General features: G+C 35.2%; 1 protein-coding gene across 1 annotated transcript; it reads right to left on the bottom strand.

Annotated features, from left to right (window-relative positions):
• Window positions 1-5614: 5614 nt before the first annotated feature.
• On the bottom strand, window positions 5615-12811 carry LOC112504197 (NADP-dependent malic enzyme-like). Its single transcript, XM_025108143.1, has 21 exons — window positions 12763-12811; window positions 12235-12282; window positions 11229-11359; window positions 10835-10955; window positions 10538-10612; window positions 10289-10440; window positions 9941-10046; window positions 9727-9792; window positions 9304-9399; window positions 9155-9226; window positions 8998-9081; window positions 8753-8851; window positions 8400-8447; window positions 8168-8221; window positions 7878-7976; window positions 7702-7791; window positions 7543-7620; window positions 7251-7325; window positions 6766-6856; window positions 5910-6038; window positions 5615-5832 (listed from the first exon to the last, which is right to left on the bottom strand). Exons 1-21 carry the CDS (start codon window positions 12805-12807, stop codon window positions 5744-5746), a joined length of 1848 nt encoding a protein of 615 aa, XP_024963911.1. The 5' UTR covers window positions 12808-12811; the 3' UTR covers window positions 5615-5743.
• Between the last annotated feature and the right edge of the window lie 1614 nt (window positions 12812-14425).

Raw genomic sequence — 14425 nt, 5'->3', positions numbered from 1 at the left:
GCCAGTCTCTAATCTTCAGTTTCAGTCTTCGACGTTCGCTGAAGGTTCTTTGGTGTGAGTGTTGTCTTCTTGAAGTATTGTTGTCTCTGATGAATTTACAAAGCAAGTTCTTCAGCGATTACTGAACATACTCTGTGATGATCGCTAGAACTGAAAATACATAAACATAAATACAACGTGAAAGGAAAAAAGGGATTATCATCAAATCACTGAGAGAGAGGATCAACAGACTATAATGCTGATAAGACACCTTTGTACTTTCACATCGGCTTTGGTCTTAATTTCCCGTTACACCCCAAGCTAAGGCGTTAGCCCATCATCGCTCGGTTTCTTCTTTCGAAGGATGTAAGGACTAAAAAATAAATAACTGATACTAAAAAGTAAATTGCAGAAAGTAAATTGCAGAAAGTAAATTGCAGAAAGTAAATTACAGAAAGTAAATTACAGAAAATGGAAATACTGGAATTTAAAGTAGTGGAAATTAAATGACTGAAATATAAATGACTGAAAGTAAATTGCTGGAAATTAAATGACGGGAAAGTAAATTGCAGTAAAGTAAAATGCATAAATGTAAAGACTGAAATATAAAAAACTGAAATATAAAGACTGAAATGTAAAGAACTGAAATTAAATAATTAATAACTAAATATTATTAATTAATATTATACTAAGACATGATGGATGACAAGTACTTGATTAGATGGAGAGATGACTAATGAAAACCTTGAAAATAGAGTTTGACTTTGAGGTAGCTTGCAAGACAAGTAACAAAACTTGCAAAACAAGTTTCGTTACAAAGACCGAAAAGGTTACTTGCAGACTCTTAAAAACATATTATTTAGTCTACGTAAATTAGTCGTGAGCCACAAATGATGAAATCCAATGTAAAGCAACAGAGATCGACTAATTCGTAACTTGTAACAAAAATCAGAAAATGTAACGTAACTTGGAAATAAGAACAGAAATGAGATGAAGATTAAATACGAGCACTTAAATTAAACTTGAAAACGTAATCACAACTTCACTTCACAAAAATCAGTTCTTGATTGGAAACAAGAAAACCGAAATCATGAAACCGAAAATAATATTCTAGAGAGCAAATGTTTATAACTCAAAGATTTAAGAAATAAACAATTAAGAAAGTAAGTAAAAGTGTGTAAATTGGTGAATTGGTAAGTAAACTCAAGCCTTAAGCCTTCTATTTATAGGCTAAGGGAGTTTGCCAAGTGGGAGCCACCTAATAAGACAAAAGGCTCTTCAAAAATGGGTTTTGACCAGGCCCAAGGTCGTTGACCCAGCAATCTCTAAGGAGCAGCCCACGAATTCTCGGCCCAAGCAAAAGTGCAGCTCACGGACAGGTACTATAGGACTTTGCCACTCCTGGTCCTACAGGACTGTTGCAGGATCGGGCCCAAAAATCATCAAAAACCTGCATAAACAGGGGATTAACATTAGATATACTATATTACTACTAATATATGAAAAAGACATAAAAAGACTCAATTAAGATACTAATGGGCAAATAAAACATAGGAAAATGGTTAAGAAAATGATGTAATAAGGTTAATAAATTAACACTTATCACTCTCCCTTGTGATGATGTTGACAAAGAGGATTTAGAAGATTATATTTGAGGCATAGAAAGTTTAGGTAGTTGATACAACTCCATGTTCTTATATTAAAGATGTTATCATGTTGCCTTCATCCTATGTACATGTTGTCCTCATGATGCCCTCATCTATGGTAGTTGAAGTTTCTACCTTAGCTCCAAATCTTGGGGCTGAAGTCCTCATTCTTGATGGTGACAACAAGGAGGAAGATGATGATGATGATGTCACTGATGATGATGCGACAGTAATCAGAGGCCATGACAAGGATAATTATGATGATGATGATGATGATGACAATGATGATGATGATGACAATGATGATATGTTGTCAAAAAGATTGGAATATTGGGTGCTGAAAGTAGTTATGCTTTTATCACTAGGCAACCATCTGAGGGGGAGCAACCAACTTAGGGAGCTATTGACAAAAGCAAAGACAAGGTAGTTGAAGACCTGGTTCCTGGTGATCTCCTTGAGGGGGAGTCTGGCACAACCATATACCTGAACCTACCTGAACCTTCACCTTCATCCCACCAGTAATCCGAACCATGGTCACAACTTCTACCATCCCTCTCTCTGAACCAGGAACCCATTTTAGCCATGAAGCCAACTACTTCCCTTGCACTAACCCCTTTTCTTGACCTGGCTATTCCTGCTTACCCCTCGGTCACTATAAACAAAAAGCTAACCTTCAATATATGATATGAAAAAACACAATCTTTAGGTCCTTACAAACTCTAAACAAAATAGGACTTAGATCCCATATTGGTGGTAAGCATCACATGAATTTAATCAAACATGTCGGAATCAACAAATTTTCATATCATGTTATTTCAACTCATTGATGGGACTCCTACAGGAGGCAGCAGTAGGGAAGTGATTCCTTTTTAACAGCTTTTTGTTCCACTAATAGACCTAGGGAGAAGTAATTCGACTCATTCACATCTAAATCATGGATTTCAATTAAGTCAATTATAAGTCATTGTCAAGGTTTCATTATATTTAGATGAGAAGCATTCACATTGTTGAACTAGCATGTTTTGCTTCTCATTTTACCTTGTCCATACTCAAAACAAAATACTGATAGTTTCTCAAATCCTTTTAGTAGATATGCAGATCACAACTGAATGATACATGCCATTAGAAAAGGATATAACCAAATAGCCTTTTTCGTTTGCATCCACATAGTACCTCCTATGATCATGCTTAGTCCAACAAAGTCGCTCTTTTGGATGATGGATGGAAGGAGTTCTAGGGGCATTACAAGAAGGATGAATAACTTCAATTGTTACCATAGAAATGAATTTTCCATTTTGGATTACATCGAAGAGCTTAGAATCGAGACTATCAAGAAAGATGATCATTTTGTTTTCCCTAACGGAGTATTTATCCTTAATTAATGACAAGGGCCTATTTCCAGAGCGTTTGAAAAAATGTTGGGCTATGTGGTAAAGCCATAACAGATCTAAACAAAAGACTTATTTAATTTGTACTGTTACCAATTTTTTCCTAGAGTTTTAACCAATTCATAAATAATGCCCAAATATTGTAGGTTGGGTGAATACAATGCTTTAAAACTTTCAAAGAATTTTATGAAACTTTCGAAGTAAAGATTTGGAAAGCCTAATTATGGAATCTAGATCCTTAAACCAATTCTCAATGTATAAATCAAAACTAAGGGGCTGTTTGTTTACCTCTTAATAGTTTCATTAAGAGACAACCTCTGAATCGTTAAGAGGTGAATCTTGTTTGGCAAAATAAAAGTTTGCCTCTTAATGGTTCTAAAACCCTCTGAATGATTTTGTATATTGGATCTCCCTTATCCATTAAGAGCCCTAATTTCATTGTACACAATTACCAAACAATTATATTTCATTTTGCACTATATCATGAGAGCCTCTTAATCATTCTGACCACTTAATCATTCTGTACTAAACCATTCAGCAATTGCCAAACAACCCCTAACTCTACAAGACAAAATTCTTAGACCAAACTTTAGGACTTAGAACTCATAAATGATCTTTTCATATGGTAGAGCTTCCTTCGGGGTTCTTCACTGGAAATATAAACGTTGTTCTTCTTCTTTTCTGGTTTGCACTAATGAGCAAGAAGATGAACCAAAATTTTAGTCTTTGAAGAAACGTACTCTCAAAGGTGAAAATACGTGGGTATTTATACTTGTTGGTCCCAATTAGATGTAAAATGACAGGTAATTGAAGAAAGGTGGGGGCTTGAGTATAATTACACAGATTTTTTGACCTTTAATTTTTCTTGATGAATATCAAGAATTAGCACAGAGAAATGCAAAGATTGCTATGAAATAAGGACAGGATAAATATATCATAAACAACCTCACACAAAGAATTACGAGAACACACTTAGGAAACATGTAAGAACAGAAGAACACAAAGCTTTTGCCAGTAGAGAGGTAGCCCATTACCATGAGAATGCATTGGAAATTATGTCTGGAAAGCACAGTTTGCGTGGGAGATGCACTATGTCGTTTATATCACCTTATGCATTAACTGCATGTTTTCACAAAGAGAACACTTGCCATCTTGGGATAAGATGTCCAACATTGACTTGATCACCATTAGATGTCCTTTTAGCATACATTCATATTTAGACATGGTTCAACTTCAATGTACTTTGTTGAGGATATGAATAGTAAAAGTATATAGGGACAAACCTACTTTACTCATACTTTCAGGGAATATCTTTTTCAAGTACAAGGGTTGGTCAGACTTGACATTTGGCAGATCAATGTTCATTAATTGACCTCTAGAGCTTCAAATCGGTTGTAAGGGCTTCAAATAGACTGCCTGAGGCTATTTGGTGTATAAATTGGATAGTTGAACACAAGACCTTATTGATGATCTTCTATCTTCACTTCAGTTAGTTTTCAATTTTGCCAAAGGCTAATAACCAAAATATAAATACCTTATAGTCTACTAAGTATTGATTGACTAGCAGGAAGATCGAAGGGTCATCACCAAATCAATAGGTGAGACCAACAATATCCTCCTCTTATTAAATAACAAGTAAGGTCTTGTACCTTGTGAGGATTGCTAGACTTAGTAACTTTTTTGGTGGTAGGTGACAACTTTTGTCCTTGTGTGTGCCTATTTTTAGAACTTGTCCTTAAGCATTGTACTTCTCCAAATAAAAGTTGACTTATCATGACTTGTAAGTGTCTTTAACATTTTCATTCCCTCTCTTAGAAAGAGCAATAAGTACTCATTTAATGCAATGAACGTACTTGTACTTACTGTCGAGGAGCAGATTGGAGTGCCCATGTGGTCATTTTGTCAAGAATCCATGTAGGCAGATGATATGTACTCAAAATCTTCATCAAGTTCTAAACTCATTAGTGTTGCATCATCATGTTTGAAAGCATGAGGGTGGATTCATTAACTTTACAGTCGTCAGAATTTGGACATTCAGTTCTCGATCTTCAATGTTAGAGTTGTCTAATACATTTCCACATTCCTTTGTTCAATGTCAGCATTAGCCATCTCTTGATCCTCAAAGTTTATAAAGTCTTTATGTTCGGATCACCATTTTCATACTTTCCAAAGTTTTGATGTCTTCAACACTAAAGTTAATGTCATCAGAGTTGCAACTAACAGGTTTCAACATTGGTGACTAATATAGATAGATTTGTGGTAATTAACTTTCCGTTGAATGACTTCATTGGATATTGATGTCACTTGGATGTCTTTTGATATACTGACCACAATACCAATTGATTATTATCACAACAACTATTCTAAGTTTATAAGGGTTTGCTTGTTACTCAATAAATTTAAAATACGATCTGACCTTTCAAACGATGATATGTACCACATAGATGAGACGAAAGGCTTTTGAGCCTAAAGATAAAAAGAACTTGGTTTTGAGCCTAAAGATAAGATTAACATGCCTTTAAGCCATATGGTACACATCAAAAGAACACTATGTTTCATCATCTGGTTTATGCTTTAACAACATTAGAGGAGTGTATGTAAAACCTAACAAGAGAACACTTGATTCATCATCTGGATAGCATTGTACGATTCTTGATACACATAACTTTAAGCCTAATTAATAAAGCTAGTAAAAAGAATGAATCAAACAAATTTAACCTAAAACAAACGTTAACGATAACTACGATAGTTTGGAGAATACATGCAACTCTCTGCGAATTTAATAAGATCGCTAGGCCGAGGGAGATGAGATGCCAAACCTGCAAAGTAATAAAAAAAAACTGGTGAGAATTACTGAATCGTTTAGATTCATAACGACGAGAAAATATGTGCTTACCAAGTTCATAGGCCCTAGCAGCTACCTTTGCAGCAATATGCGCTGAAATCTTTCTGATATTCTTGAAACGTGGATAGATAATACCCTTGGCATAGTCTTCTTCGGTCACTTGAGATGCCAAAGCTTCCGCTGTTTGTTTGCATATAAAGACTCATGGTTTATTTCCGTTTCATGGATCCCATCTAATCATAAACCAAATTAACGAAAACAATATCTTTTCATGCATCCATGTTTATAAATTTGAACCTTCCTAAAAGGACTTATTGAGAGATGGATCCATCAACAGAGCACATCTGATTAAGTCCTTGAGCTAAAGTTGATATATTTCTGAACTAGTTCTTCATGTCCTTCCTAAGCAGTAAGCACTGTGGTTCTTGATTTATATATAATATACGGACAGGGTAGCATATCCAGTTGCCCTTGTCAAAGTTGTATGACAGCAAAAGGGCTTTCAGCCCATACCTTTGCCATCCGTTCTGCTTTTTCATATCTTTAATCCACTTCCTAGCTTCCAAAACACTCTTATCTCCACTTTTTCTCTCAAGAGCTTGTTTTACCATTTTTGGTATGCGTATAGAAGTCGGTGTTCTTGACATTTGAAGCTTTTGGTAAGGATCTTGTACAAGCACTACGTAATCTCCTTGATGGTAATATAAACTTGCTCTATCGCTTTGGTGAATGTAACATTATCACATCCTTACTTTGATAATATTAAGTAAAAAGCAATTTTGTTAAGTAGGAAAACGTAATTTACGCTATTTTTGTTATATGATAATAGTTGTTGAATGATAGCCCAAGTGTTTTACCCTTTTATTTTTGGAGGTCAAAGATATAAAGATGGTGTTTTTGAACTTACAGGCTGCCAAAAGGAACTCATCATGCACGCGAATCGCACCACACATGATCAATCCCAAACCAAATCCCGGAAATATGTAAGCATTGTTTGCCTGCATTTCAAAACAAAAACAAGATAATTGAAATCCGATCATAATCAAACGAACCTCGTAAATTCCAAACCTTTCCTTTACCCCACAATCTCTATCCATCTTCAATAGCATCTCCAAAATGGAGAAAAACAAAGGTTTTTGGAGAAAGTAGGAGAGAGAATGTAATTTTCTATAAATCCATTTTTTGTTATAATATTGCATATTTTAGTAATAAAATTACCATCCAGAGTGCAGAAGCTATTGGAGTTGGATGTAATTTTGGGTTACTTTTTTCCTTTCATTTTGAGTAATTTATTTGAATAACTGTTGGAGATCCTAAAATATCTCTTTTATAAAAACGGTTTTGCAATAAATTTGAAATCTACGGAATTGATATCTCGTGTAAGCTTCAGACCTGACCAGGCACGAACTCTTTGCCATCGTATGTAACGGGATCAAACGGGCTTCCGCTAGCAAAAATCGCATGACCCTGCTAACATTTTGAACTCATATGAGGATTTAATCATGGGATCATGCCGATGTGGTTGTGGGGACGCGAAAAAGAAATGAACACCATACCCGCTGTTTAACCCAGTAAGGAATTATAACCCGAACCATTCATACAATGCACTGCAGATGGGTTATTCGGTTTCGGTTTTTCGACACCCCTAGTACGAAAAGAATGATTAAGCGGATGGTTAACTTACTTGACTCCACGTATAAGCTTCTTCAGCGGTACACTCGGATTGTGACGTCGGATTAGATAGAGCCATAATGAGCGGTTTCTACGCGTAAAACAATCATATAAATGTTGTATTTTAAGTATAAAAGAAACAACAGTTGTTTGTGTCGATGCGAGAATTAACTGCATTTATAGATGCCATGGCTTCGATAACTTCTTTTGTAAATTGTTTCCCAGCTCCTGATGTTCCTATTAATATCGTTGGCTTGATTGCCTGCATTAACATACTTAACATCAACTAACGAAGCAAGGATGGAAGCCTTCGTAAACAGTCCAAAAGGTGACATAGAATAATCATACCTTGACGGCTTCCAAGAGTCCCGTCACCGGTTCATGGTCATGAGCCCATGGTTGCTTGAAATGTTGAAGGGAGTCTTTTCGTGAGCTCACAAGCAATCCCTATATCAATACAACACACACTTAATGTTCGTACTGTAATCTGGAAATGGCCAAAGTGGGACCAGTTTAGGCCTGCCTTTTAAGGCTCGGCTTGATAACAGAAGGCCGTGTTACACTCAAACCACTTGGGACGGCAACTGGTTCTTGTAAAGAGTTCTTAGAAAAGGGATGCTTGATAATTTTTCTAGTACCTTGGAGTCAACGAGCCAAATTTTCTTACGGGATTCTTCCACTGTCGCTTTTGTCTGCGAATAACATCTTAATGATTAAGATAAAAACTCGAACCAAAAAAACCCAATATATCCTACACAAGTAGAGTATAGGGAGACATTTCCTCTACCCCAAGGGATAGAGATCTTGTTTCAACTAGCATCTATTCGCTAAGTTAAGCGTTTAAAATTCAGAGTTAAGAGGAGCTATTACCTTCTTCAATATCTCAAGCGAAATAAGCTCTGCTATGCCGGTACTGTTAAAACCAGGTGATAATACGCACAATTTGACTCTGAAATGTGATACTTTATTCAATAAATCAAGCTGCCTTTTTATAGGCTTACACAGGAAACAGAACAGCAAACTATCAGCTAAGAAATAGGAACAACTAGGACTAATTCAAAATWCTTATTCAAATCTAAACAGACTCAGTCATATGACCGTTTGTAACCAAAGACTTCAATAGGTACCAGCCTTTAGAACCAAAAAGATTAAAAATTCGATGACGGGCACAAGCCGAATTACGAGTATCCGAATGAAAAATGCGAGGAACATATGAAGCTCACCTCTCCGGCACCTAGAAATAAGAATGTGTGATCGGAAAGAGTCCCCCCAAGTAACTTCAAAGCCGAAAGCAAACCACCCAAAACGACACATGCCGTGCCCTGAATCACATTGATCAAAAGAGAGGTGAGTACGTTAAAGACATACCTGTCAGCGATACATCAGGCCATTTTGTGTAGTTGTATTCACAAGAGAATGAAAGGGTTGACATTGACACACACCCATATCTTTTTTCAAGGATGCTTACCTGAATATCATCATTGAAAACAAGATGACTTGTTCTGTATTTAATCAGCAAATCAAACGCGTTGTGGTTGGCAAAATCTTCAAACTGGAAACACACCGTAGATTCGCCTTTAGACCAAGATATAAACCCAAAAAGTTGAAGAAAACCGCCAACAGACCTGAATGAGGACTTTTTCTCCATAGTTGTTCTTCACCGCAGTCATGAATTCCTCTAATAAATTGTCGTATTCCTAAAATAACCAGGTTTAGATGAATACATAATCATCAAATGTAAGAACCAAAAGAAACGATGTTAATGAGATGAGACCTCCCCAGTTGCTCTTTTTTGTTTGAGACCAATGTAGAACTCATCGTTCAGCAAATTCTCGTTTTTGGTGCCAACGTCAATGGTTACGGGCAAGCACTGTAGCGAAAGGAAGTGAACATGGTTAACTTTTTACATGCCACAAACTAACCTTCTAGTGTATATTTCAAGATTTTACAGGAACATGTCATCATAAACCAGAGGGAGTGTGTTTAACACCAAAAGCATGTCATTTAGAAGTTACACCTGCCTGATGCAAGGGTGGCAGTTCTATTATTTGAATACTAGTTCGACTGTCCCAAAAAATTGCAACGATTTTCGGGTTTTGGATAGAGTTTCAAGGTTAAACATTTTCACCCATCTAGGAGTAAAATTTCATGATACAGTAAAACTAAATGCAATCGCATCCGAATAAAGAAGACTTACAACAGAAGGGCGAACACCTCCAAGTGCAGTGTACAAAGAAAGTTTTCCAACAGGTATCCCCATCCCCTGTCATATTTTAACATTACAAAATCATCAAAATAGAAAGGTATATAACTCGCAACAAAAATACAAAGTGCGTGTCGTAAAGCATAAAATATATACATAGCCCATTAAAAATGCACGTCTTAAAGCACCTAAAGGGCGAAGATTTTACCTGGCAACCAAGGTCACCTAGCCCCAATATCCGCTCGCCATCAGTTACCACAATAACTTGGATGTTCTTCTCCGGCCAATTTTTCATCACCTCAAGAATCTTCCCCCTGATAATTCAATTACTGTCAGCATCGTTTCAAACCAAACAAAACCAGTATATTCCACGCAGAAGTGGGGTCTGGGGGTAAGACATACAGCCATTTCCTCTGTCTGTCTCAACAGATAGAGAGGCTACTACCATTAGCACTATCCATTCTACGGGGATACAAGATTCAATTCACCAAAGAAAGAACAACAATCATATAGAATAGAGTTTGTATTTGAATTCTTTTTTTAACATAAAGCTTACTTGTCTTTCAAACTGATGTAAAGCCCTTGTGGACGCCGGTAAATACTGCCATATTTCTGGCAAGCTTCACCCACCGTTGGTGTGTAAACGATTGGGAGTAGTTCCTCGACGTTTTCAACTAGAAGCTTGTAAAATAGTCTTTCGTTTCTCTCCTACTCGTAATTGCACATTTTACTTGTTAGCATAAATGTAGAGATCAAATGATGAGTCTATGTAGTTAAGTTACAAAAATATGAGATCAATGGATACCTGGAGATCCATCATGGCTATGTATCTATGCAACGGAACTTGGTATTGGCGTAGTATGTGCAATGTTCTTTTTTCCTAATAATCATGATCAAGAAAATTATATTCAGGTACAACTGCTATCTTGTAAACATGCTTAACTGTGGACTTGTGATGGGAGACATTGGTATGATCAAGAAACTTAGAGATGGTAGAAATGTTCTCATCTAAGCATGTTTAACTGTGGAGTTCTGATAGTATGATAGCCCCCTGAAATCTAGAAAAAGACTGAAAGAAGATGACTTTGGATTATAAACTTACTTGAAGTTCCTGAGTGAATACTGCGGGAGGCAAAAGCCCTCGCAGGTAATGAGCATCTCTTTCCTTCTCGGTGAAAGCAAGCCCTTTGTTATAGTGCGGGTCGCGCAACAACATGTGACCACTGAAACACAAAGTTGATGATTAACATTAAATTGTTATATAAGTTTCTTCAATAGGTTTACATAAAATTTACTTTGAAGAGTGATTCCACTTTTCTAAACATCATACATGGTAATAAAACCAAAGCAAACCAAACCAAATGAGTCCAGTATGTCCAACTCGAAGGTGGTTTTTCGATGTCTTATTGTTCCCATTTCAATAGGGTCTTGATATTCTTTCAGGAACAATGATATATGTATATGGGAAAAATACGAAATAAGAAGGTTGCAATCACCTGGCAACAGATACAATCCAAGGAGTAAATGGTTGATCATCAATGGTAGGATTATCATCATCTTCATTACCACCCATCACTGATAGATTTTTCTTATCTCCTCTATCCCCCAAACCACCAAGCAATTGTCTCTACAAACCAACAATAAAATTGCCATTTCACCAACTCAAAAGACATTACTCACATCGGAAGAATCAAAACAAATCTTTAGTATATAAAGAATTAAAAGGCAACAGCAATGTATGATCTGCCCACATAAAATTATTGAGATTTTTTTGACGTTTTTTTACAGAAAGGCATTGCCTAAACCCATAAAAATTCACTTATTTTACACAAAATTAAAGTTAATATAAAGTGGGGTTGGATCAAAATTAAAGAATTATATATAAGGCACTTAGAAAATCTGTATCTGCAAATGAGTCAAATTCAAGAACACAAAACAACAAGCACATTAATCGAAGATAATAACCACAGCGCAAGAATCAAGAACCATCACCCATCAGATCGACAAATCTTTAGTATATAAAGAAATCAAAGGCAACAGACAATATAACGACCTACCCACTTAAAAAACGATCTTCTGTTTTTACTCTTTTACAGAAATATAATGCATAACCAAGCACAAAGTTCCAAATTCTTTGACTTACACAAATTCAGCTTTATAAAAAGTGGGTTTGGATCAAATTTAAAGAATTCTTTACGTAACACCTAAAATTCTGTAGTCATATTCAAGAAAGACAAAAACAAGCAGCACATTGCAATCTAAGATAATACCCACAAAGCTGGTGTCACCTGGAGATCATAAAAAATACGTAACCCAACAGAGTATTGACTTCAAATTCATGCAATGTACCATTCAGCCATGAAAAAGGATTCCAAATTCAACCAATGCACCATTCACCCATGAACAATTGACATGTTTTTTTATAGAATTCAAGTGATTATAAAGTGGGTCTGAGTAATTACAGAATTGTTTATCAAAAACAGTAGAAAGAAATAGGCGTACCAGAGAATTAATTCTCTTGAAGGATGATGATGAGGTGAGCATCAAGAACTGCAAGGTATTGACGAATTAGAGAGAGTTAATGTATCCTATTATTTAGAGAGAGAAAGTAGGAGGGAGAATTTTCCCCTTGTTGTTATAATAAGAGTTGAAGGGTTCTTCCATTTCTTTCTCCTCCTTTTCTTTCTCTTTGTCTCTCGGTAGGATAGATTGCATATGGAAAAGGGTTGGACCATACGTGAGCCAAGTGGAATTCCTTTTTCATTCATTTGTTTTTTAATAGAATTATGTTAAATGAACATGGTGTCTTAATTCAACCATTTCTAATTTCTATAAGTCCTTCTAAATCACAATTAACATAAACTTAAACACCAGGTGAACCTTTTTTTTCAAAATCTAGAAAGCCCATAATTTAACCAAGTGTTTGTTAAGAACGATCTGTTGAGAGATACAACCGACATTCTTATTTTCTATATCTAAATAATATTATATATATATATATGTATATATATATATGCATTAAGAAAATACCTTTAAAAGCCAACGTATACAATTACTAACGAGTCGATAATACATGATGATCAAAGAAGAAATAAGATGTGTGAAGTATTGGTTATTTAGAAAGAAAAAAAGTTATAGAGGAGAAACAATCAAAATCAAAATCTATGTAAAATTGTAGTGGGTGTGTGTTATATATGTATACCAAGAATGATAATGGAAGATGGTAAAAGGCAAAGAATGGAGTATGGAATGGGAATTAGGGCTACGAAAGTAAGGAACATTTGTTCCTTTCTTTTCTTCCTGTTTTATTTATTTTCAAGTCTCAAGTTTGATTTCTCAAAATAATTAAAAAAGACAAAAAGTAAATGGGATATGATTTTCATTCTATCTTCTTAAAAATAAAATAAAAACCCCTTTCAAAACAATACCATGCTTTTTTATTAAATCCTATATAAAATTAAATATTTTAATATAATATATTTTTAAACAAATAAGATTTATTCTTTTAAGATAAATATTTTGTTACTAAAAAATATAACGCTTCTTATTGTGTTTGTTTAAAAATATATTTTTTTAAATGTTAATGAGATATATTGTATTGTACAAGTCTTCTTAACTTTTTATATTAATAAATAATTTAAAAATTTTATAATTAATATTTTGTACTTACTAAATAATATGTCAAGTCATTTTTCTGTAACCAAAACACAACGGAGTAATTACAAATTTGATCATTCCATTCATATTTAAATTGCATGTTTTTTTGTTAATAAAGGAAGGTAAATTATTTTAATCGAAAGGGATCAGTCATTGCCACAATCATCTCCCAATTTTAAGGGGCAATTTCCTTGTCTTCCTTCATTAGTTCTAGCCTGTAACAGCTGTTGGTTTTCTTGTATAATTCTATGTAGATGCCTATAAATTGGGGCTCTCTTTTTAGTAAATAATATACAAAAAAAAGTTCAATTTAATTTCTTTATACTGTTTATCATGGTATTAGAGCAGTGTTCTTGGCTCTAGGACCAAACCTGCTTATCAAGTACCAAAAAGAAATCCCAGCCTTTCTTTGTTCCTTACAAACTCCTTTTTTCCTCAAACCGAGCCACCATGTCCGAAGAAGGTAACTCGGTTTCAGACTTATCGATCCAACTTACAAATCTGATCAAAAATGGTTTTAATTCCCAACCCCAAAACCCAAAACTCTCCAACAATCTGCAAATCAATCTCAAACTCAACAACCAAAACTATGCTCTATGGACCCGAATGATTCGAGTCGCCATAGGTGGAAAATCAAAGGCCCTATTAAAACACTTGACCTCGAATCCTCCAGGTCCGAGTGATGCAAACTATGAGCAATGGGAACAAGATGATTTGATTGTTTTTTTCATGGCTCATTCAGAACATCGAACCAGTACTCGCCAGCAACCAAACCGAGTTTCCCATCGGAAAAACGTTGTGGGATGCTCTCATGGTTACTTATAGTAGTGGAAAAGATAAACTACAAACATTCAATCTTCATGTCGAAGCCAACAAGATGTGATAATCCCAAAATCATACACAATCAGATTAATCCTTCAAGAACAGATTTAAGATGAGTAGAGAGAGATTTTCATCAAAGTTGAATATGGTATTTCTTGAGAGAATTTACAAGAATGATTAACAGCAACTAATCTGAACTAAACTGAATTAATTA

Source organism: Cynara cardunculus, unplaced genomic scaffold (genome assembly GCF_001531365.2).
Source record: "Cynara cardunculus var. scolymus isolate 2C unplaced genomic scaffold, CcrdV1 Un_Scaffold_4885, whole genome shotgun sequence".
Lineage (NCBI taxonomy): Eukaryota > Viridiplantae > Streptophyta > Magnoliopsida > Asterales > Asteraceae > Cynara > Cynara cardunculus.
Note: the sequence above shows the minus strand (reverse complement) of the source record. Positions and strands in the feature narration are given on the sequence as shown.